Source organism: Bos grunniens, chromosome 17, assembly GCF_055505025.1.
Source record: "Bos grunniens cultivar Pamir isolate PY7600 chromosome 17, Bosgru_T2T1.0, whole genome shotgun sequence".
In the NCBI taxonomy this organism is placed as follows: Eukaryota; Metazoa; Chordata; class Mammalia; order Artiodactyla; family Bovidae; genus Bos; species Bos grunniens.
Window position 1 is genome coordinate 45,288,634 of NC_141181.1, and position 26,578 is coordinate 45,315,211.

At 50.8% G+C, this 26,578-nt stretch overlaps 1 protein-coding gene across 1 annotated transcript in view; it reads left to right on the forward strand.

The window, feature by feature from the left end:
* The window catches only part of GALNT9 (polypeptide N-acetylgalactosaminyltransferase 9), a 114,973-nt gene that overhangs the window by 71,888 nt on the left and 16,507 nt on the right, over positions 1 to 26,578 (forward strand). Inside the window, exon 6 of the mRNA XM_086345966.1 lies at positions 1,986 to 2,103. Within this exon, the coding sequence (XP_086202092.1) occupies positions 1,986 to 2,103 (118 nt within the window). The remainder of the gene's footprint in view (positions 1 to 1,985; positions 2,104 to 26,578) is intronic.

Sequence of the window (26,578 nt, forward strand, 5' to 3'; positions counted from 1 at the left end):
ACAGCTGTAATAGACTTGGCAGGGACTTGGCAGTTCAATTCATGAGAGATCACCCTGAGATTTTTGTGTTGTCGTTAAGAAAATGAAAGAAATAGCTGTCGTCGTCGGTGAACTATAACTTAACTAGTTAAACGCTTGCTATGCGTCACAGGTGACATTAAAATTTTGTTACTATTAGATTTGTGGCCCAAATGTCATGACAAAACAAATTGGATCTTTACACAAATAAAAGGATAATTGCCTTTTAATGCCTCTGTTATTCTTGGACAACTCATGGGCACTTGCTTCTGGTGTCCCAGTCACTGGGACCGGAAATGCTTCTTTTAAACTGTGATTAAGAACAACTTTTTGTGTTGTTTTCAGTGAAGAGAGATTTCATACCTGTGAGAGCAGTGGGTGGGCACAAGTGGAAGCAGAGGAGAGGGCAGCCACAACCCTGTCTTTCGGGGTCTTGGGGGGCCTTCGGGGACAATGGGGGAGCCTTTGCCAGTCCTCTAAGAGCTTGGAAGAAACTGAGCCCTTAGGCTACAAGGTGGTTGTCTTTGTTTCGAAGCAAATTCTTCCATCCAAAGCTTGGAAGGGGACTTCCCTGGTGACTCGGTGGTAACTAATCTGCCTGCAAATGCAGGAGACATGGGTTCAATCCCTGATTCGGGAAGATCCCACATTCCTCGGAGCAACTAAGCCTGCACAGCTACTGAGCCTGGGCCGGGAGCCACAACCACTGAAGTGTGCACACCCTACTGCCTGTGCTCTGCAACAAGAGAAGCCATCCCAGTGAGAAGCCCACGCACCGCAACTAGAGAGTGGCCCCTGCTCTCTGCCACTAGAGAAAAAGCCTGTGCAGCAACGAAGACCCAGTACAGGCATTAATAAAAGTAAATAAATTTTTTAAAAAAGCTTGGAAGGTCCTGCTTTCTCACAAAACAGAGATTGTGCCTATTGCTAGAAAGATATTTTTCCTTTATTTTTTTTTCTCCTCCAACTAATAGGTTCTCAGTATACACTGAGTTTATGATGTGAGTGTATCAGAAATGAATGAATGAGTCAGCGAGTGTGCAGGTCCATTCACAGTGATACCGCCCACTTTTCTCTGCCACTCCGTCCGTTCATGACCTGCTTTGATCACCACTGCTCCATGAGTCCAGTGGAGGTCTCAACACTGATAAATTGCTAATACATCTTAGAAGAAAATATAACTAGCACATTGACACGTGATTTTACAGATACAATTGCTTGGGGCAAGGCAAGATTTACTCACATTTTAAAAATGTGTAGATGTAAATAGAATTATTACAGGAATATAGTACAGCTGGTCGGAGAAGGCAATGGCACCCCACTCCAGTACTCTTGCCTGGAAAATCCCATGGACAGAGGAGCCTGGTAGGCTGCAGTCCGTGGGGTCGCTAAGAGTCGGACATGACTGAGCGACTTCACTTTCACTTTTCACTTTCATTCATTGGAGAAGGAAATGGCAACCCACTCCAGTGTTCTTGCCTGGAGAATCCCAGGGACGGGGGAGCCTGGTGGGCTGCCATCTATGGGACTGCACAGAGTTGGACACGACTGAAGTGACTTAGCAGCAGCAGCAGCAGCAGCAGCATAGAGTTGAGCAGTGCACAAGCTGTGTGACTGCCAGTTGTGGCCCTGATTCCTGATACACAGATAAAATAATGAAGGAGGTAGGTAAGTGACTGAAGCTTGGGAGATTATGATCAGGGCAACTAAATAACTCACTGGGTAATCAGATTTTTAAATTTTTAAAATCTACACTAAGTTGTCTGAATGGAATGTTGGTTTTTTGGTCATCTCTGATGGGTGCAAAGACAAGCCTGAGGCAAGCCCTGGGCACAGTGACCAGGTGAAGACAAGGAACTCAGGGATGACGTGTGAGGACTTGGAAAGAGGGTGGCGGTCCCCCCCAGGCTGCTGGGGTCTGCGCCGCACACTGATGGCCTGCTTGGTCCCTGTCTGCTTCTCCCCAGGACCCCGGCCATGATCGGCTGCTCCTTCGTTGTGGACCGGGAGTACTTCGGGGACATTGGTCTGCTGGACCCAGGCATGGAGGTGTACGGTGGGGAGAACATAGAGCTGGGCATGAGGGTAAGTGTCACTCAGCCGCTGGGGCCACTCACGGGGATGGTGTGCCCAGCAGACCTGTCAAAAGTTGTGCCTGGCTGGTCTGTGAGCTGCTTGTTACAGGTCAGGAGGAGGTAAAAGCCCCCAAACTTAGGTCAATGTAAGAAACCTCTGTGGCAAAGGGACTGGGAAGCGTTATGAATGTGGTAATGAGAGACTGTATTTCAGATCTTACTTTATTTCTCAAGCCACTCATTCTGTTGCTTTGCACTGAAGTCAGGGCTGGTGGGGAGCTTGGAAACTAAGAGCTGGTCCTGTGCACTGGGAGTTTGTCCATCAGTGGCGAAGAGACAAGGTCGTGGGCTTGTCTTGGTGGAGGTGAAAGGCAGAGTGCGTATGGGCACTGTGGGCATCGGAAGCCCCCATGGCTTCTGCAGGGGGCCAGTGTGTAGAGAAGACTCCAGGCAGGATGTTTTCTTCTAGTTATTTTCTTTCCGAGTTCACTTTATTTTTGTTTATTAACTGGAGGATAATTGCTTTAGAATGTTGTGTTGGTTTCTGCCATACAACAGTGCGAATCAGCCATATATCTCCACCCTCTTGGACCTCCCTCCCTGCCAATTCACCCCCAAGGTCGTCACAGAGCACTGAGCTGAACTCCCTGTACTACACAGTAACTTCTCACTGGCTCTCTATTTCACACACGGTAGTATGCATTGGAGAAGGAAATGGCAACCCACTCCAGTGTTCTTGCCTGGAGAATCCCAGGGATGGGGGAGCCTGGTGGGCTGCCGTCTCTGGAATCGCACAGAGTCGGACACGACTGAAGCAACTTAGCAGCAGCAGCAGTATGCATCAAGGCTACTCTCTCCATTCGTCCCACTCCCTCATTCCCCTGCTGTGTCCACAAGACGGGCCTCTACATCTGTGTCTTCTAGGAATGTTATGGTTCCAGGTCTTATGCTCAAATCTTTAGTTCATTTTGAGTTAACTTTTGTGCATGATAGTGTAAGATAGTGGTTCAGCTTACTGTTTTGTGTATAGCTGTTCAGTTTTCCCTGGACTGTCCAGCACAATTTATTGAGGCTATCTTTTCCCTGTTATATATTCTTGGCTCCTTGGTCATAAATTCACTGGCAATGTGTGCCTGGGTTTATTTCTGGGCTCTCTATTCTGTCCCATTGATCCCTGCATGTGCCTGTTTTTATGCCAATGCCATATGTTTTGATTATCGTAGCTTTGTAATATAGTTTGAAATCAAGGCATGTGATGCCTCCGGCTTTGTTCTTCTTTCTCAAGATTGCTTTGGAGTCTTTTGTGATTCCACAGAAATTAGAGGAATTATTTGTTCTATTTCTGAGGGAAAATATCATTGGCATTTTGATAGGGATGCACAGAATCTATGGATAGCTGTGGGTAATATGGTCATTTTAGCAACATTTTTCCAATCCATGAGCAAGGATACTTTTCCATTTATTAGTGTCTTCTTCAGTTTCTTTCATTGCTGTTTTGTAGTTTTCAGTGTGTTGGTCTTTCACCTCCTTGGTTCAGTGTACTCCTAGGTAAAATGGGATTGGGTTCTAAGCCAGTGTCCTGTTGAAGGCTGGTGCTCTGGGCTTCATTCTCAGCTCAGTGGGATGGTCACAGCATGATTGACATGATGTGACACAGCCCATCCAGAGAGGGATGGGCAGAGCTTTCAAGGTCTGTGGACCTGGGGTGCCACAGGACCCTGCTTCCAGGAGAGTGTGGGTTTGAACCCTCAGCCCCTGATCATGGGCCACCAAGTCCTTGCCTCACTCCTGCATTAGCAGGATACTAATACTCCTTCCTTTCCTGTTGCAACTGCAGTCCAGTGACCCTGCTCTACCAGGGTGCACAGAGGCCCAGGATGGGGAAGCAGCTTAGCCAGGTGTACCCAGGGCTGGAAAGCAGACTCACACTAGCTCAAGGCTAACTAACCAGTGGTTAGCTGTCTCTACCCAGGGGCAACACTGGAGCTCCCTAATCAAACATTTTTGACACAGGATCTATTAGCCTTGACAGAGCACCATCACTGGGAGACTTAAACCCACAGACCAGTCCGAAGACCCAGCATAGCTGGGGGTTGCTGGGGAGGATCCCTCCTGCCTCTCCCAGATTCTGGTATCTGTTGTCAACCCTAATCTGATGCAGTGACTGGTCAACGTGGACAGAACAGCAGGCAAGATGCCAACAACTTCTTTTTAAATGTATTTTCGGCTGTGCTGGGTCTTTGTTGCTGTGAGCAGGCTATCTCTAGCTGCAGTGAGTGGGGCCACTCTCTAGTTGCGGTACTCAGGCTTCTCATTGTAGTGGCTTCTCTTGGTGCGGAACGCTGGCTCTAGGGCTCATGGGTTTCAGTAGATGTAGCACGTGGGCTCAGTCGTTGGAGGCACACGGGCTCTCTAGTTGTGGTACACAGGCTTAGTTGCTCCAAGGTATGTGGGATCTTAGTTCCCTGATCAGGCATCAAACCCATGCCCCTTCGGTGGAAGCATGGAGTCTTAACCACTGGACCACCAGGGAGGTCCCCTCTGGTCACACTTGCCCAAGAATCCTCCAACTAGTCTTAATTATCAGGGTTGCCCCATCCAAGGGCAGAGTAACTTGGAGAGCTACAGATGACCCCGGTTGGTGATGTCCCCTCTTAGGGGAAGCTGAATGAGCTTGGTCATGGATCCAAACTGTGAAGCAGGGCAGCTCCCATGGTCTGTAAGTGACAGTCGGCCCACGGGCTCTGGCTGTGTGGGAGCAAGGCTGCCAGGGCCAGGATAGCCAGAGCCTGACAGGCATGTGAACTCACACTGCCACCTCTGACCTCACTCCCGTGCCCTCCTGCCCCTCTTCAAAGAGGCCAAGACTCAGGGTTTGGGGACAGCCAGTGAACTGACCGAGTCCTGCAGCAGTGGGTAGGCCGGCCATGAGTCGCTCACCCACCAGCAACCAAGCCTGAGGTTCAGAGCTGTTTCTGATTTAAATAAAAGGAAGCCAGCATGGGCACTGAGTTCCAATTTTTAGGACATTATTTGTGATAAGATTTATCATTAGCTGTGATGCTGCGTCCTGATGATCTGACCAGGGTTCTCTGCCTCCCTAATCAATAAAAATTAATCAGAGGCCAAACAAAAAATTTAGGCAAAACTTTACTGGGGCTTCAGTGGCTACAGAAGGCAGTGAAAACAAGCAACAGTTTCCCTAGCCTGCTCCCCGAGGTGGGGGCGAGCTGAGCTGGTTCCCTATATGCGGTGAGGGTAGGGGTGTGTCCAAGGGTTCAGGCTGGAGGAGTGGCTTAGGTGGTCTGTCCACCCCATAGATGGTGCTGTGTGCAGGGGAGCATGCACAGTACCCTGCTTTTGCTCCTGGCTCTTCGGAAGTGGCTGTTGGGTTTTAGTCTTTTTGTATCTTTTGTCCAGAATTTGCCCCAACTGCGCATGCTCACAGTTATTTTTAGTCCCTTAGAGTTTCTTTGTGTTTTGTTGCCCAAGGAGACCTTTGTCCAGGTACAAGCACTGCAGCAAAGGGTCCCAGGTTCCAGCTGGTCTCACCGAGGCCCCAGGATGCTGTGACAGCCGCTCCACCACTCAGAGTGCAGAGCAGAGCAGGTTCGCAGGCAGACTGGGAGGGACTGGGAGACCCATTACGAGGAAGCGGCAGGTCCCTCAGCCTGGATCTCAGACTCCAGCAGCATCAGAATCACCTAGAGGCGCCATACAAATAGATCACTGCACTCCATCCCAGAGATGTGGATTCAGTATGGCAGGGTGGAGCCCAGGAATCTCCATTTCCAACAAATTCCCAGGGTCCACTCACTCCACTGGAACCCACTTTGAGAACCAGCTGCCCACTCCGCACCCCCGGCTGCCACTCTGGGGGCCGTGAGCCAGCCAGGCTCGCATGCTGCTTGCTCTGAGCCCACTCCATAAACACGGACAGAGGGGAAGGGGCCAGGGGCCAGGCCTCGGGGTCTCCTGCGGCCAGGCTGTGCTGAGGTGGGGATGAGCTTTGATTGATTTGGGGTCCTTGGGTTTTTATGTTTTGTTTCTGGGGTTTCACTTGGGTTTTTATTTGTCTGCGGAGACTTTATTCACAGGAAAGATTATATAAGATTTATTTTTAAAATTTTATATACAGTTTATTGAAGTTACACTTTTCCAAACTTGTTTTAAGGTTTTAAAGTGAAACCTAGAGATCATATTTTTATGGTTATAAATATAATAAAAGAACACTCAACTTCCCCTTTTCTTTGATTAATGCTTGACTAACTCAGATTGAATATATTAAACACTATTAAACAATAATCAGTTCCATTTCTGCCTAGTTAAATTCCCTTGAACCTTTTAAAATGACACTTATAAATGTGGCATATTTTCTTTTCTCTTTAAGAACTTCGAAGACCTGATATCCCTGCAGAAGCTCCCCTAAGTGCTTACAAAATTCTCCTGTGTCTAGTATATCAAACTTATACCACATCTCAAATTCTCTGAAGCATTTCAGGATTGTGTGCAAATGTTTTAAATTCTCTGACAAGGTCCAATTTTAAACCACGAATTTAGAATCAACCCTCAATTATACATGTTAAAATGGAATCAGAGGATTAATCTGGTAGTCTTCAATATGCTGACTTTTCCCAACTGGTTTCATCATTAAAGACCAAACCTTTGCAAATGATTCTTGAACCTGGCAGGAAGTGCCAGTTCTCCGTATTTGGTCTATTCCTCCTTCTCTGCATTGGATTCCAATCCTTCCGGAGTTAGATGATGTCAGCTCAGGGAGCAGAGTCAGAGTCCCGAGGAAGCTGCAGTGGTCCTGCAGGATGGGGGAGCCCAGCCGCTGCCCCCTGACACTCGAACTGGGTGGGGGGAACACGATGCTCAGTGGACAGGCACCTGGGCAGAGGGACCCCACCCTGGGAAGGATGAGCCACCATTGGAGACGAAAGGCATGCATGCAGGGCTGGGCAGAGGAGAAGCACCCCCACGACCTTTCACTTCCTGTCTCCTTCCAAACCAAACTCAGCTGGCAGCTAAGGGCAGCCGGGGTCGACTTGCCAAGCAAGTCAGGTGGGCCCAACCAGGGGTTGTGGGCCATGAGAGGCAGGAGGAGGAATATGAGGGCAGGGACCCCAGGGGCGCTTTGCAGTGTCTCAAGTCAGGGGCAGTGCAGGGTCAGGCAGAACCAGCCTGGGGGAGCTGACAAGGGAGGGAGAAACAGGGGGGACCTGGTCCAGGCGAGCAGGCACCAGGTGTCTGGGAGCCGGATGAGGGCAACAACTGTGTCCTGCAACCCCAGAGGAGAGAGAAGCCAGGCTAGACGCCACCACCTGAATCTAGGAAGCAGGCCATGTAAGGTAGGGTTGGGGTCTATCTGAGGCCCCTGAACTGTCCAAATGAGAACTGGATATGGGGGGTGGGGGAGATACTGCCCTGGGTGTTGCCACGTGGGCACCTGGGAGAGGGCGATGGAGAGATGGGCACGTCTCCATGTTTGGTGGTGCCTGGAGCACCAGGAAGACTGGTGGGAATATCCTCCTAGAGAACGGGAAAGGAGGTGAGCCTCCACAGGGGGGTGGGGGGCATCTCCTGAGGAGAGGCAGGAGCTGGAGGCCAGGGTGCCTAACCATGGGCACCAGACACCCTGCTGGGAAGAGAGGGCACCCTGCACGGGGCTGGGGAGACAGAGGGCACAGGCAGGGAATGACCCGTACATAACACGAGCAGTGCCCAGGCATACCACATACAGTGTGCCTCCCACAGTAAGTAAGGGGGCTCCCAGAAGTGGGGTAGCTGCCCAGGACTCCTGGGGGACAGCTGAGCCTGTATGGGGGACCCGGGGTGCTGACAGGCTCAGGGGGAGGGCAGAGCTGGGGAGTCCCCTGGTCCTGGCTGGTGAGACAGGAGGGGGTCCAGATGTGGACCCTCCCCTGCACCCACCATACTTCTTGAACACACAGTGGCCACCACAGGTTTGGCCATTAGACGGCAGGGGGAGGGCCAGGACGATGCTCACATGGGCGGCTTCGAGCAGGTGGTTACAGTGGCAAGGGATGCGGAGGCCAGGGGTTATGTTTGCAGGAAGGTAGGAACCTTCGGAGATATTGAAGGGGCATCCAGCAAAAGGGGACCAGCACTAGGCTCTGTCTGTCCCTGGTGCTTTGACCACAGGTAGGCCCCCAACGCCCCTGACCTGGGTCTCCACTGTGTAAATGGGGCTCTGGGCTCTGCACTGGGCAGGTCCTCCTCGCTGTGGGGGAGGTGCTGGGGTTGGCGCTGCCGGTGGGACACCAGGAGCCAGTTCACTAGCTGAGGTGAGGCAAGTGTAGGTGTAGGCATGGATTCAGTGTGGAGGTGAGTGTGGACTCGCATGTAAATAAGGATGTAGCTATAGATACGGGTGTAGGTATTCCATCCCATTCAGATATAGATCTGAATATAGATATAGACAGACCGGCACGCAGATACAAACATAGATGACAGAGCTGGACATACATATACAATATTTATTTTTGTTGTTGTTTAGTTGCTAAGTTGTGACCAACTCTTTTGCGACCGCATGGACTGTAGCCCTCCAGGCTTCTCTGTCCATGGGATTTCCCAGGCAAGAATACTGGAGTGGATTGCCATTTCCTTTTTCAGGGGATCTTCCCCACCCAGGGATCGAACCTGCATCTCCTGCCTCAGCAGGCAGATTCTTTTACCACTGGCAGATGGATTCTTTTACCATTTATGTAAAGTAATATGGTATGCTGTGCTTAATCACTCAGTCATGTCCAACTCTTTGTGATCCCATGGACTGTAGCCCACCAAGCTCCTCTATCCATGGGGATTCTCCAGGCAAGAATACTGTAGTGGGTTGCCAAGCCCTCCTCCAGGGGATTTTCCCAACCCAGGGATCAAACCCAGGTCTCCTGCATTGCAGGCGGATTTCTTTACCATCTGAACCACCAGGAAAGCCCACAAGAAATTTAAGACCCTCTGATTAAAATCTGTCTGTACCCTCCATCTGGGCTTCCTTGGTGACTCGTGAGTGCGTGCTAAGTCACTTCAGTTGTCTGACTCTTCGCAACCCCATGGACTGCCAAACTCCTGTGTCCATGGGGTTCTCCAGGCAAGAATATTGGAGTGGGTTGCCATTCCCTTCTCCAGGGGATCTTCCCTGGGATAGAACCCAGGTCTCCCGCATTGCGGGCAGATTGTTTACCATCTGAGCCACTAGGGAAACCCATGAATACTGGAGTGGGTAGCCTATCCCTTCTTCAAGGGATCTTCCTGACCCAGGAATCAAACCAGGGTCTCCTGCATTGCAGGTGGATTCTTTTCCAGCTGAGCTACCATATAATATTACTTTTATAAATCATACATACTTTTGTATATTGAGTGTCCAGATGTGTGCATGTATGCATATATATATATATATTTAACATTTTTAGTTACAGATATATATATTCTTTTTTATATTTTTTCTATTATGCTTTATCCCAGGACGTTGAATATAGTTCTTTGTGCTCTACAGTAGGTCATTGTTATTTATCCAGTCTTTAGTTAATAGTTTGCCTCTGCTAATCCCAAACTCCCAACCCATCCTTCTCCCCTCCCCCCCTCCTGGCAACCCTAAGTCTTTTCTCTATGTCTATGGGTCTGTTTCTTTTTGTCGATATGTTTATTTGTATTGTATTTTAGATTCCACATATGTGTGTTTGTGCTCAGTCGTGTCTGACTCTTGCCACCCCATGGACTGTAGCCCACCATGCTTCTCTGTACACGGGATTCTCCAGGCAAGAATACAGGAGTGGGTTGCCATTTCCTTCTCCAGGGGATCTTCCCCACCCAGGGATCGAACCAGAGTCTCTTGACTCTCCTGCCTCAGCAGGCAAATTCTTTACCACTGAGCCACCTGGGAAGCCAGATTCCACATATAAGTGATATTATATGATATTTATCTTTTTCTGATTTACTTCACTTAGTATAATAATCTCCAGTTCCATCCATGTTGTTGCAAATGGCATTACTTCATTCTTTTTATGACTGAGTAATATTCCACTGTATATATATGCAACATCTTCTTTATCCATTCATCTGTTGATGGATATGTAGGTTCTTCCCATGTCTTGGCTATTATGAATAGTGCTGCTATGAACACAGGTGTGAATGTATCTTTTTAATTATAGTTTTGTTCAGATATATGCCCAGGAGTGGGATTGCTGGATCATATGGTAGTTCTATTTTTATAAAGTTTTATTATTGACCAGATTTAAGGTAGCTTGCCAGGAAACAGAAAAATCCCAGCAAGATAAAGTAAATTATAAATAGCAAGAAGAAGAAAGAAAAAATCAGGCAGAGAAATGAAAGGGAGGCTGGACCTCCAGGGGTGAGCCTGGCGGCCGGGATCAAGGGCCCCAGGACAGTGACTCCTCCCGGTCCAGGAGGAGCAGACTGTCCTCACAGCAGACGGGGCCTGGGGGTGGGGACGGCCAGCAAGCGGCCTGAGGGATGCCCGCCCTGCGGCTTGCAGGCTGCCCTGTGCTGTTAACAGCCAGAGGCGGGATACCCGTGGGCCCGAGGGCAGCAGCTCCACTGTCACCCACCCTGGGGGCTCCTGCCCAGTCCTGAGTTTTAGGGCAGGGTCTCCCTACAAGCCCAGCAGCCCACGGACCACAGCAGACTGCAGAGGAGCAAAGGGCAAGCCCAGGCCTTGGGGGGATCAGAATGAACAGGCGTGCCTCCCTGACCCCCTGTTTAGGGCAGAGATCAGACTCATTTCAAGTGACCTTCCCTAGGTGCCATTCTCAGTGGAGCCACTGTTGAACATCACACAGCAATGTGTCCCCATAGCCATCGCTGACCAGAAGCACTGGAGCAGTTCCACACACCGCCACTAGGGGGCAGGGTGGGCCCCTTGGTCCTCTTAGTCCCCAGTCTAGGGGCGGTGCCCACCAGGTCCCCTGCAGGCTGCTCGCCCAGCTCCTGGAGAGGCTCAGGCAGGGCCGGGCTGCGCATGCCTCCCCCTTCCTTGGGGCTCCAGTTCCTGCCCTCACAGACCCTCGGTGCTTCCAGCGGCTTCTGGGGAGAGGCCTGTGCTCTGTGCGCCCCAGCCTCCACACAGCTCGGTTCTTTTACTGGTGGCTGGCTGCCTCCTGAACATTGTCTTCCTCGCAGCCCAGCCCACTGGTGATCCCTCCGATGTCGCACCCCTGTTTGAAATGACTAGAGCAGTTTCTGTCCTGGTGGGAGCACCCCTCAGCCCTGGGCATCAACCTCCCAGAAAAGCTGTGTCCCTGGAAGACGGGGGCCTGGGTAGAAGACTCCCACCTCACAAGACACAAAGAAGGGCAGGAAGTGAACAGAACACTGCCCAAAGCTCACGAAGGAGGCTGGACTGAGAATCCACCCTGAGGGACGCCAGCATGGGAGTCAGGTCAGGGAAAGCGGCTGGTTCCTGTGTTTCAAGTAAGCCCTGGTGCACCCTCTCCCACATTGATACATAAATTATCTGCCACCCCAAAGTGCCCCCTCTCTCTCTTAACTTGATTATTTCAAGTGGAAAATCTCAGATTGAATTCTAGGCTCCATCTCCCTTTTGAGTAGATCCAGGCCCCCTCCCTGGAGAAGGAAATGGCAACCCACTCCAGTACTCTTGCCTGAAAAATCCCATGGACAGAGGAGCCTGGTAGGCTGCAGTCCATGGGGTCGTGAAGAGTCGGACACGACTGAGTGACTTAGCAGCAGCAGCAGCAGCAGCAGCAGGGCCCCTCCCACTGGACACCAGCTCCTCGCCTCCCCCAGGGCCCACCTTGATGCCTCCACCTTGGTCTTGGCTAATTCATCTGAGATCCCCCTGAGTCAGGAAAGCTGAGGTCAATGCATCAGAGCCCAGGGAGGCCGACCTTGACCTCCAAATGAGGAGACCCAGTTGGCCCTGATATATAATATGAATAGAAAGCCCCATATAATATACATTGAGCTGATATTTAGAGACTGTGGGTCAAAGAGGCATTTGCTTGCAGTCTCCTGGGCTGTGATGTGTCCCATCCAGCACCGTGAGTGCTCAGCTGTGTGGCAAGGCCCTGGGGTGAAGGGTATGGGCGGTGGGATGAGTTAGCCGGGCTCCCCCAGGAGAACACAGAGATGGGCGGGCACACGCTAATGAAGCTCTTTCTATGCCTGTCAACCTGGGAAATGAACACGGGACACACAGACATGGGTCCCCAGCTACAGCTAGCCTGTGGTGGGTCAGGAGTTTGGGAAGGGCTCAGCTTTATGGTTTCCCACCTGGGTGCTGTCAGAAGGTGGCTGGGGTGCACTCATCCAAAAGCCCAGCAGGACATGACATCCGAGGTGGACACCGCCTGTCTTGGAGTTCAGCTGGGGCCGTAAGTGACAGTGCCTCCCCGTGGCCTTGCTGTGGCCGGGCCTCCTCACACGTGGTGGCCCCAGGCCCCAGCATCCACGTACCAGCACACAAGGCAGACACTGTGATTCTCTTTCACATCCCAGTCTCGGGAGTGGTGGAAGCACACACAAGCCAGACCAGATCCAAGGCTCAGGAGAGGGGCTCAGGACAGCGGGAGAGTCCAAGGATTTGCACTCTTCCTTAACTCCCAATGTCACGGTCTCCTATTTGCTTGTTCAACACGGTGTGGCTCTTCACACACCCCACCACCACCACCTCCACTAGCTGTGACCCTGGGCACTTTTCTCCTTCTGCTCCAATTCACTCATCTAAAAGTGTGCTTTTGAGACAGGCTGGGGCCTGGGACGCTGCACCTGGACAAGAATACAAAGGAACTATAAGGAACTAAAAGTAACTGCACCCATGTTCAGTTGGGTCAAATTACGAACAATAAGATACAAAAAGGCCACAGCCCAACTGCCATTTCTGAGGCGGGGGCAGCAAAATCAGGGTCCTGCCCATGATCCCTGCACATAGCATCACCAAGGGGGTGGGCAGACCACCTAAGCCATCCCTCCAGCCCCACCCACCAATCAATCCACCCCCACCGTCACCCTATCTACCGGAACAGCAAGGGCACCTGTCACTGGTTTTCACTCCCTGGTGCCACAGCGCGAGTCCTAACAAAGCCTTGCCTGAATTTCTCATCTGGCCTCTTACAATGTCTGATGATTTAAAGAGTCCGAGGACCCATGTCGGTATCAAGCCCACCTGGAGTTGCTCCTCCGCAGTCTGCACCCTTCTTGTTCACGCTACACAGAAGCCAAGAGAGGGGGCTCTTTCATCATCACCCTGAGAATCCCAAACTTCCCCCACGGTGTGTAACGCTCCCCATCCCGCTCCCTGTATGTCCCAGTGCCCACCCTCTTACCACCCGCACCACCGTCGGGCCTCCACCCTCCCTGGTTCAAGCCCGAGCCTTCTCTTACTCAGCTCAGAGAGCCCCACCCCGCCTTGTTGCCCCGCCCCTCCTCGCCCCTCTTTGCCCCGCCTCGCCCCGCCCCCCCCCGCTTCGCCCCGCCCACCAAAGCTAAGCCTCGTCTTCTCACACTCTGGCTCTATGTGGCTCTATCCATCACTCGTCTAGCTTATTAGCTTACGGTTTACTGCGGGTCTCCTCCCGTCCCTCACTGTAAGTCATGTGCTCTGGGCTGGGTCCCATTCACTGCTGCATGCTACCGGTCTTCAGTGTTTGGTTTACTTATAGAATAAAAGATGAATCATCTAAGTGCTGGGTTCCGGGGCATCAAAAGGAAGCGAGGTGTTCATTGGCTGAACAATCGCCTGTTGAGGAATAGAGTATCGACTGCCGTCCTAGGTGCTGGGGATTCAGCAGGGCACACGCGTCCCATCCCTTCATTCCCAGTGTAGTGATCATGGAGGCTGTCATTTTAAATGGGATGATCAGGGAAGGGGGTACTGAGATGGTGACATCTTAGCAGTTGTGAAGGAGGGGAAGAAGTTATGCAACGCTAGGGAAGTGTTCCGGAGGAGGAGAAAACCGCAAGTGCAAAGGCCCTGCGCAGGAGTGTGGCGCCCCGCCCCCCCGCCCCGCCACGCGTTGGCTGACACCCTGAGTGGCCCCAGGCCGTGTACTCCTCCGGCCTTCTCAGGACCCCTGCTCCCACTCAGACAGCCTGGCAGCCACCACACTTTCTGATCCGCCATTAACACAGGTGGCCACACAGCCCTTCTGATCGATTCACTCCAATTAGAGGAGTAATTCTGTGGTCTCGGGGCCAATTTACATTTCTGTGATTGTAAAACTGCCAACTGCTCAGCCCCTAATGAGGAAAGTCCTAGAGCCAATTAGGTGGAAATGAATCCGTTGCGTCCATTAGGTTTAATAAAGGTCAGGACAGAATCAAACGGGGAGTGCCTGCTCTGGAAAGCTCTGCTGTGCAGAAACTGGAAATCGTTTGTTCCCAGTCACTGCCTCCCCCACAGTGTTACAGGCAAGCCTGGAGGCACTGAGGGTAACTGCAGCGCCTTCAGCTCCAACCCTTTGAGGGGCTGCATTAGCGCTACACCATCTGGGCCCAGGGGGTGGTTTACCTGTTCTCCAGGAGTGGACCCAGAGCAGGGAAGTGGCCTGGTTACTGGTGGAGGGAGACACCGAGACGGGGGAGGTGCGGGGCATGGGCAGCCCTCAGGCTGGTCCCTGATCTTTCTCAGTGAGGGCGGTGAACAGACTGTGAAGGCCCATTGCAGTTCTGCTTCAGGGAGGGCCTGTTCTAGTCATGAGTGGCTCTGTCTGCCTGCTAGGTGAGGATGAATGCAGGCAGGGGAGGGAAAGTCTCCACCCACTGAATGTCCTGGGAGAAAACCCTGGACGACATGGGGTCTTCAAAAGGGCCCTTGAGACTTGCATTTGGAGGCTATCGCTGCCTGTTAGGCACCTGGGCCACCTCTGAACCTCGGTTCCCACTTTCATCCCCCAGGGGCACGCAGGACGTGACTCCTGGGGCCGTCTGGGGATTAAATGAAATGTAACTGGCATGGGATAGTGCTCATTGTTTGCACAAGGATTTCTGCAATACTATTTTCTCCCCTTTATAAGAGCGACTTTCATTAGAAAAATACAAGGTCAGCTAATGGGAACAAAATTGAGTCACCCAGGATCCTATCTCTGCCTTTGCTGGAGTGGACATCTTCCCAGAGGTCCCTTGTGTGTATCTAACCGGTCTCCCCATGTGCAGAGTATACATATGCATGATGGGCACTGCATGCTTGCTTAGGTTCTCTATGTGTACATTTCTTGAAAGCCCAAGGCCATGCGTGTCCTTTGTCCACCTGCTGTAGCAGTTACTTGATAGTGGGGCTCTGTGACCGGCAGCCCCTACACCCCACGCAGCCCTGAGATCGTGTTCTCTTGTCTGTATCTTTCTTCAGGTTTCAGTATCTCCTCAGGATAGAATTTCTAGAAGTAGACTTGCTAGGTCACCTGAAACACATGTTTTTATGGGTTTTGATACAATTTGCCAAATCCTCCTCTATATGTGTATACGTGTCTGTGTGTGGTGTGTGTTTACATGTCTATGTGTGGTGTATGGGGGTCTGTGTCTGTGTATGTGGTGTGTGTGTGATGTGTGGTGTGTGGCATGTATCTGTATATCTACATGTCTGTGATGTGTAGGTCTGAGTGGTGTGTGTCTATGTATGTGGGTTGTGTGTGTGGTATGTATGTGTGTGATTTGTGGCGTGTAGGTGGTGTGAGCATGTGTGTGAGCACTCAGTCCTGTCTGACTCTTTGCCACCCCATGGACTGCAGCAAACCAGGCTCCTCTTTCCATGGAATTTTCCAGGCAAGAACACTGGAGTGGGTTACCATCTCCTCCTCCAGAGGTGGTGTGTGTGTGTGTTCTCAAATGGTACTTGATGAGATAGTTTCCTGGGCATGTAACACACACATGTGTGTGTGCTAAGTCGCTTCAGTTGTGGCCAACTCTTTGTGACTCTAGGGACCATAAAGTCCATAAGGACCATGGACTTATGGACCATAAGTCCATAAGTTCCTGAGGCTCCTCTGTCCACCTGATTCTCCAGCAAGGATACTGGAGCCTTGATTAAATATTTGTTGTTGTTCAGTTACTAAGTCATGTCCGACTCTGTGACCCAATAGACTGCAGCACGCCAGGCTTCCCTGTCCTTCACTATCTCCCAGAGTTTGCTTAAATTCACGTCCACTGAGGTGGTGATACTGTCTAACTGTCTCATTCTCTGCTGTCCTCTTCTCTGATTAAATATAATCATCCTTTTTTCACATATGGAAGACACACAGGGAATGTTTTGTTGGTCAACTTGCATTTCTTCAATTACTAATGAGCTTGAACATTTTTGGACATTTGTTAAGCATATGTTTTTCTTTCTTTGCTAATATTTTCTTGGGGCATCTCATGGTAGATTTTAAGAGCACTTTATACAGTAGGGATATTGATGCTTTATTGTGTGAGACAAATGCTTTCCTTGTTCTTAATTTTATGATGTTGACTTTTTATATAGATAATTTTTTAATGTAAATATGTACTTTTTTAAATGACATGCATTTGCTCTCGTTCTTAGAAAGGCCTATTTGAAAGACTATTTGACCACATCTCCTTCTGACACTTTATAGTTCCTTTTTTACATTAAAAGCTTTAATCCATTTGGAATATGTTTATTATATAAGTAAGGTTGTGATCTGCCTTTATATCGTTTTTAAATGGTAGACTAACTCTTTTCATATTATCCATTAAATAGTCCACCCCTTCCCACTGATGGGAAAGGTGCTCTTTATCATATTCTAAGTGCTTCTAGAAGTGTTTGTATCTATTTTAAACTTTCTACTCTTAGCCTGCTGCTTTATAAAATATGCTGCTGCTGCTGCTGCTAAGTCGCTTCAGTCGTGTCCAACTCTGTGCGACCCCATAGATGGCAGCCCACCAGGTTCCCCTGTCCCTGGGATTCTCCAGGCAAGAACACTAGAGTGGGTTGCCATTTCCTTCTCCAATGCATGAAGGTGAAAAGTGAAAGTGAAGTCGCTCAGTCGTGTCCGACTCTTCGCAACCCCATGGACTGCAGCCCACCAGGCTCCTCTGCCCATGGGATTTTCCAGACAAGAGTACTGGAGTGGGGTGCTATTGTCTACTAATCGAATGTCTTCATTTTTATTTATTTATTATTATTTTTGGTTGTGCTGGGTCTTCATAGCTGCACGTGGGCTTTCTCTAGTTGCAGAGAGCAGGGGCTACTCTCTGTTGCAGAGCACAGGCTTTAGGGCATGTGGGCTTCAGTAGTTGCAGCACGTGGGCTCAACAGTGTGGCTTGCAGGCTGTAGAGCACAGGCACAGTAGTTGTGGCACGTGAGCTAAGTTGTTCTGAGGCATGTGGGATCTTTCCAGAATGTTCCCTGCATTGTCAGGCGAATTCTTATCCACTGTGTGTGCGTTCAGTCGCCGAGTCATATCTGACTCTGAGACCACCATGGACTGCAGCACACCAGGCCTACCTATCCTTCACCATCTCCCAGAGTTTGTCCAAGTTCATGTCCATCGAATCCACTGATACCATCCAACCATCTCATCCTCTGTCACCCTCTTCTCCTTCTGTCTTCTATCTTTCCCAACATCAGGGTCTTTTCCAGTGGATCAGCTTATCCACTGTACCACCAGGGAAGTCCATATATCTTCATTTTTATTTTAGAGTCTTTCTGGCTGCTCTCTTGTTTTTCCTCTTTTGTATGAACTTTAGAAACATTTTATCAAACTCTGGTCCACCTGTACATCAGTTGAGTTTAGTATCACACAGGAATGGATGGGAAGATAGTTCTGGGCCCTGAATCCCTTGTGTTCTGAGACCCTTTGCCTTGTATTCTTCTTGAGTCCTGGTTTAGGTCATCATCCTGAGGCTTAGCTTACAGATCTAGAAAGTGCTCGGGTTCTTGTATGTGGCCTCACCTCATCTGGAAATCCTGTTGGATACCTGGTGGGGCTGCTCATCAACCCTCCAGATCTCCTCAGATCTCAACCACTTTACTATATCTTCCTCATCCTGCCTTGTGTTCTGGGTAATTTCCTCAGCTCCATACTCCAATGAATAAATTCTGCCTTTAGCCATGTCCAGGTGACTATTCAAGCCACCTCTTTAGCTCTGGATTTTGATTTCAATTAATACACTTTATGACGCCTTCCATTAGTGCCTTTCATGTCTGGTTGTTCTTTTTTATAGCTGCCTATTTTGATCCCTAAGCCCTTTATTGATGAATGCTTTCCCCTCACTCCTTCATCTCTGAAAATCTTAATAGTCTACTTAAGACCTTTTTAGTCATTCTTTTCTCTCTCTTTCCTTCAGTTTAAATTTACCCATCTTCGGGTTTGTTGATGACTCTCCTAGTTGGATTTCGTTGTGTGCCTTGCAATTTTTTGACAGCTCGTCTTTCATGGGAGTTGTATTTTCACACCACACTCGCTTGTTATTGGAAGTTTCAGGTTATCTTGTCCGAGCACTCCCTAGATCAGAATTTAGTGGCTTAGGTTTTCTTTTTTCTTTTTATTGAACTCTAGTTTTCACCTTGAGATCTCCTGTTTCATTTCTTATTCAGAGAACCAACCTGATTCCAAGGTGTTGTGTACATCTCTGCTTCCTCTCTCAGTTGATTGTTTATGGCTGAAAACCAGGGAGCAATCAGAGCTGATTTGAGCTTCTACTCATAATCAGGGAGCCTAGTCTCAGCCCTGGTTTCCTGCAAGGATCCTGGCTACTCATTCAGCACCTATCTCCTCATAAAGCTTAGATGACTGTGCCTTAGAGCTTCAGCCTCACTACACTATCATGTTTTTGCTTTTTCTGAGCTAAGGGGAATTCCATCTTGTTTTCTAATATGTACTTTTAACTTTTAAAATCATTTTGTCTATCATTCCTATATGTTTGCGGGGGCAGGTAATAAAGATTTCCATATCCATGATACTAACTTGCTGCTGTTTAGTCGCTAAGTCATGTTTGACTCTTTTGCAACGCCATGGACTAGGACCCCTGCCAGGCTCCTCTGTCCATGGGATTTCCCAGGGAAGAATATGGGAGTGGGTTGCCATATCTTTCTCCACGGGATCTTCCCAATCCAGGTTTCAAACCTGTGTCTCCTGCATTACAGGCAGATTCTTTACTACCGAGCCACCTGGGAAGCCCCATATTAACTAAATATCTCCTTTTTCATTTCTTCCAACTACAGTGGGCTTGGGAATCATGACTTAAAAAGTATAGCCTCACTTATGTTTGAGGAGAGAAAACTCAAGAAGATGTGGTCCCACCTTCAATTAGTGTTCAAGAGACAGAGCTACTAAAATAGACGATTATGCCAAGCGCTTGAAGTACTAATGAGAGGGGGTAGGGGAGGGGTGAGAAGACTCAGCATTTAGCACATCTGTTCTCAAACTCCAGCAAACCTCTGAACTCCCCAAAAGGCTTGTTAAAACACTTGCAGAGTTTCTTCTTTTTTTAAAAATAATTTTATTTATTTATCGACTGTGTTGATCTTCGTTGCTGCACGGGCTTTTCTCTAGTTTCGGCAAGTGGGGACTACTCTCTAGTCATGGTATGCCGGTTTCTCATTGTGGTGGCTTCTCTTGTTGCAGAGCACAGGCTTTAGGGCTTGTGGGTTTTCAGTAGCACATGGGCTCAGTAGTTGCGGCTCCCAGGCTCTAGAGCACAGGCTCAATAGTTGTAGTACATGGGCTTAGTTGCTCCAAGGCTTATGGGATCTTCCCAGATCAGGGATCAAACCCGTGTCCCTGCATTGGTAGGTGGATTCTTTACCACTGTGCCACCAGGGAAGCCCCACTTGCAGAGCTTCTGATTCAACAGGTCTGAAGTCCAACCTGAGAATCTGCATTTCTAAGGAGTGCTGGGTGATGCTGATGCTTGTGGTTCAAAGACCACACTTTTTTTTTTTTTTTTTTGGCTGCCTTCCCCAACCAGGGATTGAACCCGGGCCCTGGCAGTGAGAACGCTAAGTCCTAACCACTGGACCACCAAGGAATTCCTCCAGGATCACACTTTGAAAACCACTTGTTTAGAAGGAAGGAAACTAGTTTTTTCTTTTCTTTTGTTTGAGATGTTCAAATTGTTCAGTGAAACAAGTGGGAGGAATTTGGAATGAAAACTCAGCTCAAAAGTTTCTGTGCATCTGGCATAAGAACACAGAAGCAGCTGTTTTTTATAGCATATTTGTGTGTATATATATATGGCCTGAGATGGTCCAGGAAGAGATGTTTTGTTGTCAAAAATTTATGAATTGAGCCCAACTGAGTCCAGGGAGCTGCGACTTGCTTTTCCAAAGCTAAATCCAGTCAAATTCTGCCCCTGGAGATGAATCAGTCCTGCAGAGTGAGGAGTTTGTGCGACAAGAGAGAGGCATTGCCTTGGCTGCGCTCTAGGAATTATTTCCTGAAATAATTGGGCCCGGGCAGAGAGTGCGTGGGGGGCGGGGCGGCAGGCAGTTGAACAGATTGTAAATAATTTCAAAAAATTAGGTTCACATGTGAAATCTCTAAAGAAATCATGCACATGGTTTTCTCCAGAGTGGATATGAAGCCCAGTTTTTTGGTTAAAGGGAGGAATTCTGTACTGCCAAAAGAAAGATGGTGGCTCGTACCTTTTGGGTGTGTGCCAGGTGAGACAGTGTGAGGCAGGATATCTAGGTTCCTTTCAGCCTCAGCCTATGTTATAGCCAACTTTTTCCCTAGAGGTCTGGGCTAGGAACACCAAGCTTGCTTCGCCTCTCAATTTGTTCTTAATACAGCTTTGCACAGTGCCTAGAGTCATGTTGATTTAAGGACTAATATAGATGAATGGGTGGGTGGGTAGCTGGATGAATGTATGAATGAATATATGAATGGATGGACGAGTGGGTGAGTGGATGGGTAGACGAGTGGGTGAGTGGATGGGTAGACGGATGGATGGATGGATGGTTGGATGGCTAGGTGGATGCATAGATGAGTGGATGGTGGATAGGTGTTCAATAAGTGTGGATGGGTGGATGAATGGGTTTATTAATGAGTAAGTGGGTGGATGGATGGACAGTTTGATTGGTTTCGGATCCATGGATTATTACAAAGGCAAAAAAAAAAAAGAGAGAGAGAGAAAGAAGCCAATGTGAGTAGACATTGGCCATAGCTTGACAGGCAAAGTCCCATCCTCAGTATTTTCAAGGTGAAACTCAACTCTTATCATGCTTAGTGGATTCCAACACCCAGAAGGAAACATACACAGTTCATCACACGTAAACCCAGGAGTCAAGAATAAACTAAATTAGGCCCAAGTTTTTCTCACCATGTAACAGTCAGTTCAGTTCAGTCGCTCAGTAGTATCCGACTCTTTGCGACCCCATGAATCGCAGCACGCCAGGCCTCCCGGTCCATCACCATCTCCCGGAGTTCACTCAGACTCAGGAATATGGTCCTTATAGCTGGCCTGGACAAAGCCGGCTCTAACATCAGAATAATACTCAGTAAAGCATCAGCTTCCGCCCCTCCGGCTCTTTCCGGCCCCGCAGTGAGTTCCCTGCTCTTAGGTCCAAAGAGAAAGCGTTTTCCCCTCACAGACTGTGGAACCGGTTCCGAGTGGTGATGAGGGCTCATGGATCGCAGGAGGAAGATGGCCAGTGAAGGCCCGGGACACATCGGAGGGAAGCCAGGAACCCCTGCTACAGGCCTGGGGACCCACCGACATCTGCCAGGAGCCTCCCTCTGCCAGAGAAAATGCCGTTCTGGGCCGCAGGGTGGGACAGTGATAAGATGCCAGGCCGGGCTCCCACACCCCACCTCTGGCTGCTCCACCCTGCCTGTTACCCTGCTGCGGTGCCTCTTGTGTGGATCCAAGTAATAAACAAGCCCACGGGGACAAGCCCTCCTCGGAGAAGCCTGGGAATGCCAGCCCCTCGCCCCGCTCCGGCACAGCTGCCACCTTCAAAGAGACGTGGGCCGCCAGGGGCTTCTCATTTGCTCCTCCAGCCTTCACTCAGCGGCCGCCCCTTCTTTTCCACCTGGCCGAGCACTTAGGCCGGATGGTCCCGCTCCCTTTTGTTTCTCACCCGTCTCTTCCCTCCTCGCCCCCTAACCTCCCCCTTTTCCTCTATCCCGTCCCTTCTTCTCCTCCCTTCCCCTCCTCTCCCCCTCCCCTCCCGCTCTCCTCTATCCCCTCACCCCTCCTCTATTCCCTCCCCTTCCTCTCCTCCCTCCCCCTCTCCTCCGCCTGCAGGGTCGCTTAGCCCCGCCTCCCTTCCCCGGAGCCTGGCACCGCCCAGCCTTGTTAGGTGTGGTCTCCCCCACCACCATCCATTAACTCCCCGATGGGGCAATGCGGAGAGGCGGCGGCGTGCTCCCCGGCTTTAGTCTGAGCCGTGAGTCCTCCAAGGCCACCCTCCACACCCGCGCTCCTTCTCCATCCACAGCCACTGGGAGGGCGCGGAGCCGCAGGGAGATGCCGGTGGGTCCGAGTGGCTGCTTGGAGCAGCACGCCTTACCCCGGGTCCCCTAAACCCCCAACTTTCTGTGCACACAGACAGCAGCCAGACGTGCACTCTTGCCCGGATCCAGTGAAATCTGGTTGCTCATTAAAGTTATCAGGCAGTCCTGATACCGAAAAAGGGTCGTTCGCGTCATCCTCAGGTCTCGGGCCTCAGAGACTTAAATGGCCGGCTGGGGCCGTCGGGGAGGACTGGGCCGCGCCACCCTCTGCGTGGCCCCTCCGAGAACCCAGAGGACCTGAGCTCCCTGGGAAACGAGGGAGGATGGCTCTGGTGGATGAACTTGTGAAACAACATCACCAGGAGCGGAGGGCCTCACTCAGAAAACCCTTCCCACCTGGGCTCACAGCAGAGTCCTGGGGATGGGCGGGGGCTCAGATGCCAGCCAGGAGTCATCTCCAGGCACATAATTTCATAATTGATGCGGCCTGCAAGAGGGTGATACAGCTGCAGCTCCATCACCAAAAGCCTCCCAGTGTCACTTGCAGATCATTTGAGCAAGACAAGGGTCCTGAGCAGGTCACTGGTGAAACTGATGACTTCTGTCAAAGTGGCTCGGGAGGCGCCACTGTGTCTCGGGTCTGCATCTCCAAGAGCCAGCGTTTCTGTATGGTTTCTTCCCAAGTGGGCTTCAAACAGGCTGGACCAGAGGGAGGTCATGAGGATGCTGGGACCAAAAGAAAGCTCTCCAAGGCCCTCATGTGAAAGTCTGCAGCTTTTGAACTCTCAAATCAGGACACTCCGAGTTTGCCCAGCAGCTAAAATCCTCCTCCCAGGCAGTCATAGGATAATAATAGTAACGGGGCCTGCATGGAGGGAGGTGTACCCTGCTCTGCAAGATGAAATCTGAGAAGGAATTGGGATCTAAGACCCCTTGTCACCTGTGTCCCAGCCCCCAGGTGGCTGCCAGCCCTGGCCAGCTGTTTCATTATTCACTTATGGGGAAGCCAGCTGGTCTGGAGATGATGGCCACTGACAGGAGGGGGTTACTGCCAGTTTCCAGGAGGAGGGGCCACAGGGAGGTCAAGAGGCAGAGAGTGGGGTACACCAGGGTCAGAACCTTTACAAGGTTCCCAGGGAAGGATCGGGGAGGCAGGGGAGCCCAGCGGTGGCTGGTTGAGTAACTCCAAGGCTCTGGGACATGGGACTGGCCCTGCCCTCAGTGTGAGAGCTCTTAGAGGGGCGTTGGGGTGGGCTCAGGCTGGTTGGTTTGCACATAAAGAGGCACTCAAGTGAGTGGTTTACAGCCTCCAGGAATTAGGAACCTGGGAGAGACAGTCCCTCCGGGTCAGCGAGGCCCCAGATGTCAAAGCAGCAGAGTAAAGAGAAAAGACAAAGAATGGATACGTGTATATGTATAAATGGATCACTGTGCTGTACACTGGAAACTAACACAGCACTGTAGATAAACTACACTCCAATAAAAATAAAAATTTAAAGTAAAAAGACAGTTAATACACAGGCCAGCCCTCCTCTCCCCTCTTCAGCCCTGACCTTCTGCAGAGCTCCTCTCTGGCCTCTCTGAGTCCATGCAGCTACGCCAGCCATCTCCTAGTGAGCCAGCTGTTACAGGTCATGAACGTGCATTTGGGCACAGGAGTCAACGCCTTCTTTTCCAATGCCCTTTGGGGTAATCTTTTTGAATAATCCTGAAGGAGGTGATGTCCCCAGGTCCTCTGAAAGTGCAAGAAGGATGGACAGACATTTGGGGAGGCGCTCACGGCTCAGACTGTGCCTGTGTTTCCAGGCTGGTGTTTTACGGCGGGCATCTGTTTGGACAGTCATTAACTGCCTGTGGGGAGATCGGATGCATAAAAAGGAGCTCAGCCATTGCAGTGGCACCTCCCTCCAGGTCTCCCAAAGACACTTCAGTTCTGATCAAGGAGGGCCAGCTGGGCCTGACTGTCTACACTGCTGACCGGCTCCCAGACCACTCCTAGGAGTAAGGAGTTGCAGTACCCTTGGCCTCTCTCCAGCTTCCACCCTGGGACCCCAGAGGGCTTCAGGATCAACCCTGAGTGAGCGGGGAGCAGGCGTCCGGACCTTGCTTCCTCCTCCATCCTGGTAGGCGACCGGGGCTGCGTCTGTGAAAATCAGCCCAGCCTGTTGGCTGGGCCGCCAGCTCTGAAGGACCTGAGACTCACTGGGTCTCTGCTCTAGGCCTGATGTGTCAGCACAGACCTGCCTTCTGTCCCAGTGGCCGGGACGCTGGACCCTCGGACTCCACTGCTGCCGGGAGAGAGCAGAGGCCCTGGTGGGCTCCCAGGCAAGCCTCCTGAGCGTCCCTGCCATGGGGCGGGGGTAGTTCCACAGGGCACTGCATGTCCACAGGGTGAGCTATCCGGTGGTAACTGTGAGTTGGGCGTGTGAACAGGTCTCACTGCAGGGCTGAACCTGTAGGCCTTGTCACTTCATTGCCTCTCTGGAGGGTCCCAGTTGGAAACTCTGGTTGCAACAGCAGGGACCCCTGAGTTCAGCTTTATCCAAACAGAACCGCGGGGCTCACCTCCCTCTGCCTCCCAGGAGGCCCCAGGGACAGCACGGCCTTGTGCCTGAGTGCAGACTCCAGTCCACAGGGAGCCCACCATCTGATCATCAGTTCTGATGTGGTTGATGGGGGTGAGGCCCAGACCACAGGATTTTTAGCCGCACCAGGAGGTCCTACTATGGAGCAGATTGGGGTGCCCCTGTTTTGGCGGTGCTTGCAGGCCCCCCACTCCATCTGTGTTCCCCAGCCCCGCCTCAGTGCCCTGAAGACAGACCGGCTCACAGAGAAGCGGGGCGGGCAAGGGGCCGCGTGCCACTCTCTTGGCTGCGGGGAGGCTGTGCGGTTAAGGAAATGAACTCAGAGTCGAGAAGCGTCTCCATAAAAATGATATATAGACCCATCACCTCCCACCGCCACATGGATGAACGCCAAGGCCAAGCGGCCGGCACCGTTTTCCTTTTCTGCTCAGGCCACAGGAAGCACTGGCTTTTTGATAGCAGGGCTCTCCAGGAATGTTGTTTTGATCATTGTGGTGCAGGAAGAAGATGGAGAAGAAACCACAAGAAATGGCAACTTGATTCACTATGAGCATCCGTAGAGGGAAGGCACCAGACGCTGTCGCCTGCCCTGCTGTCCCCAGGCCACACTCAGCCCAGTCACTAGGTCACCGTCCCAGCCCCTTGGCTTCTACTGGGGCACAGATCAGGCTCACGCTGGGGCTGGAGGATGAATGAGCTTTCATTGGCATCCCTGCTGGCAGACCATTATTTCCAGACTTTTTAAGGAGAAAGGCTTATGTGTGAAAGCTGCAGCTCTGGAATTCCAGCCCTGAGGCTCCAGGAGCTGAGGAGACCTGCTGGCTGAGGGACAGGGGTCCCTGCAGGCAGGGGGTCCCTCAGGTGGGGTGGGCAGGTGCCCTGAGCCTCCTTCCAAGCAGCTGCTTGCAGGCCTGACCCCTGGCCCTCTGCCTCATGTCTGCTATTCTGTTTGGGTGGCAGTTAACCACCTTGGTTGAGATATTAATAATCAGCGGTTGTGACACAGAGTGGGTATGACCAGAACACTTAGATCATGTGGATCAGCCCCGTGACACCTTCCACAGCCCTGGGTGAAGAGCAACTTCAGGGGCTTTGTGCAACAGTTCTGAGTCCCTGCCCACCACAAACTAGCTGTGCGATGCTGGATGTGCTTCTTAACATCTCAGTTCTCATTTTCATCTGCACTGAAGACAGGTTAATCCCCCGCCCATCCCACGTGGCAGTGTTGGGGTTTATCTTCACCTCACTGCTATCTCCTGGTCCAGCTTTATCAGTTGGGAATGCAGCAGTGGAAAACCCCACTGACAAGGCTTACGTTTTAGTGGGACAGACAGACAAAATGAAATCAGCAGTCCAATGGTGTCCCATGTGAGAAGGAGACAGAAGTCACAGAGGTAAATAAGGCTGGTCAGGGGAATGAGGCAGGAGAGGCTGCAGCTTTAAATGGGGTGTTCAGGAGGGAATCACGGAGGAGGTGACATCTGAGGAGTTGAAGCTGGAGAGGCA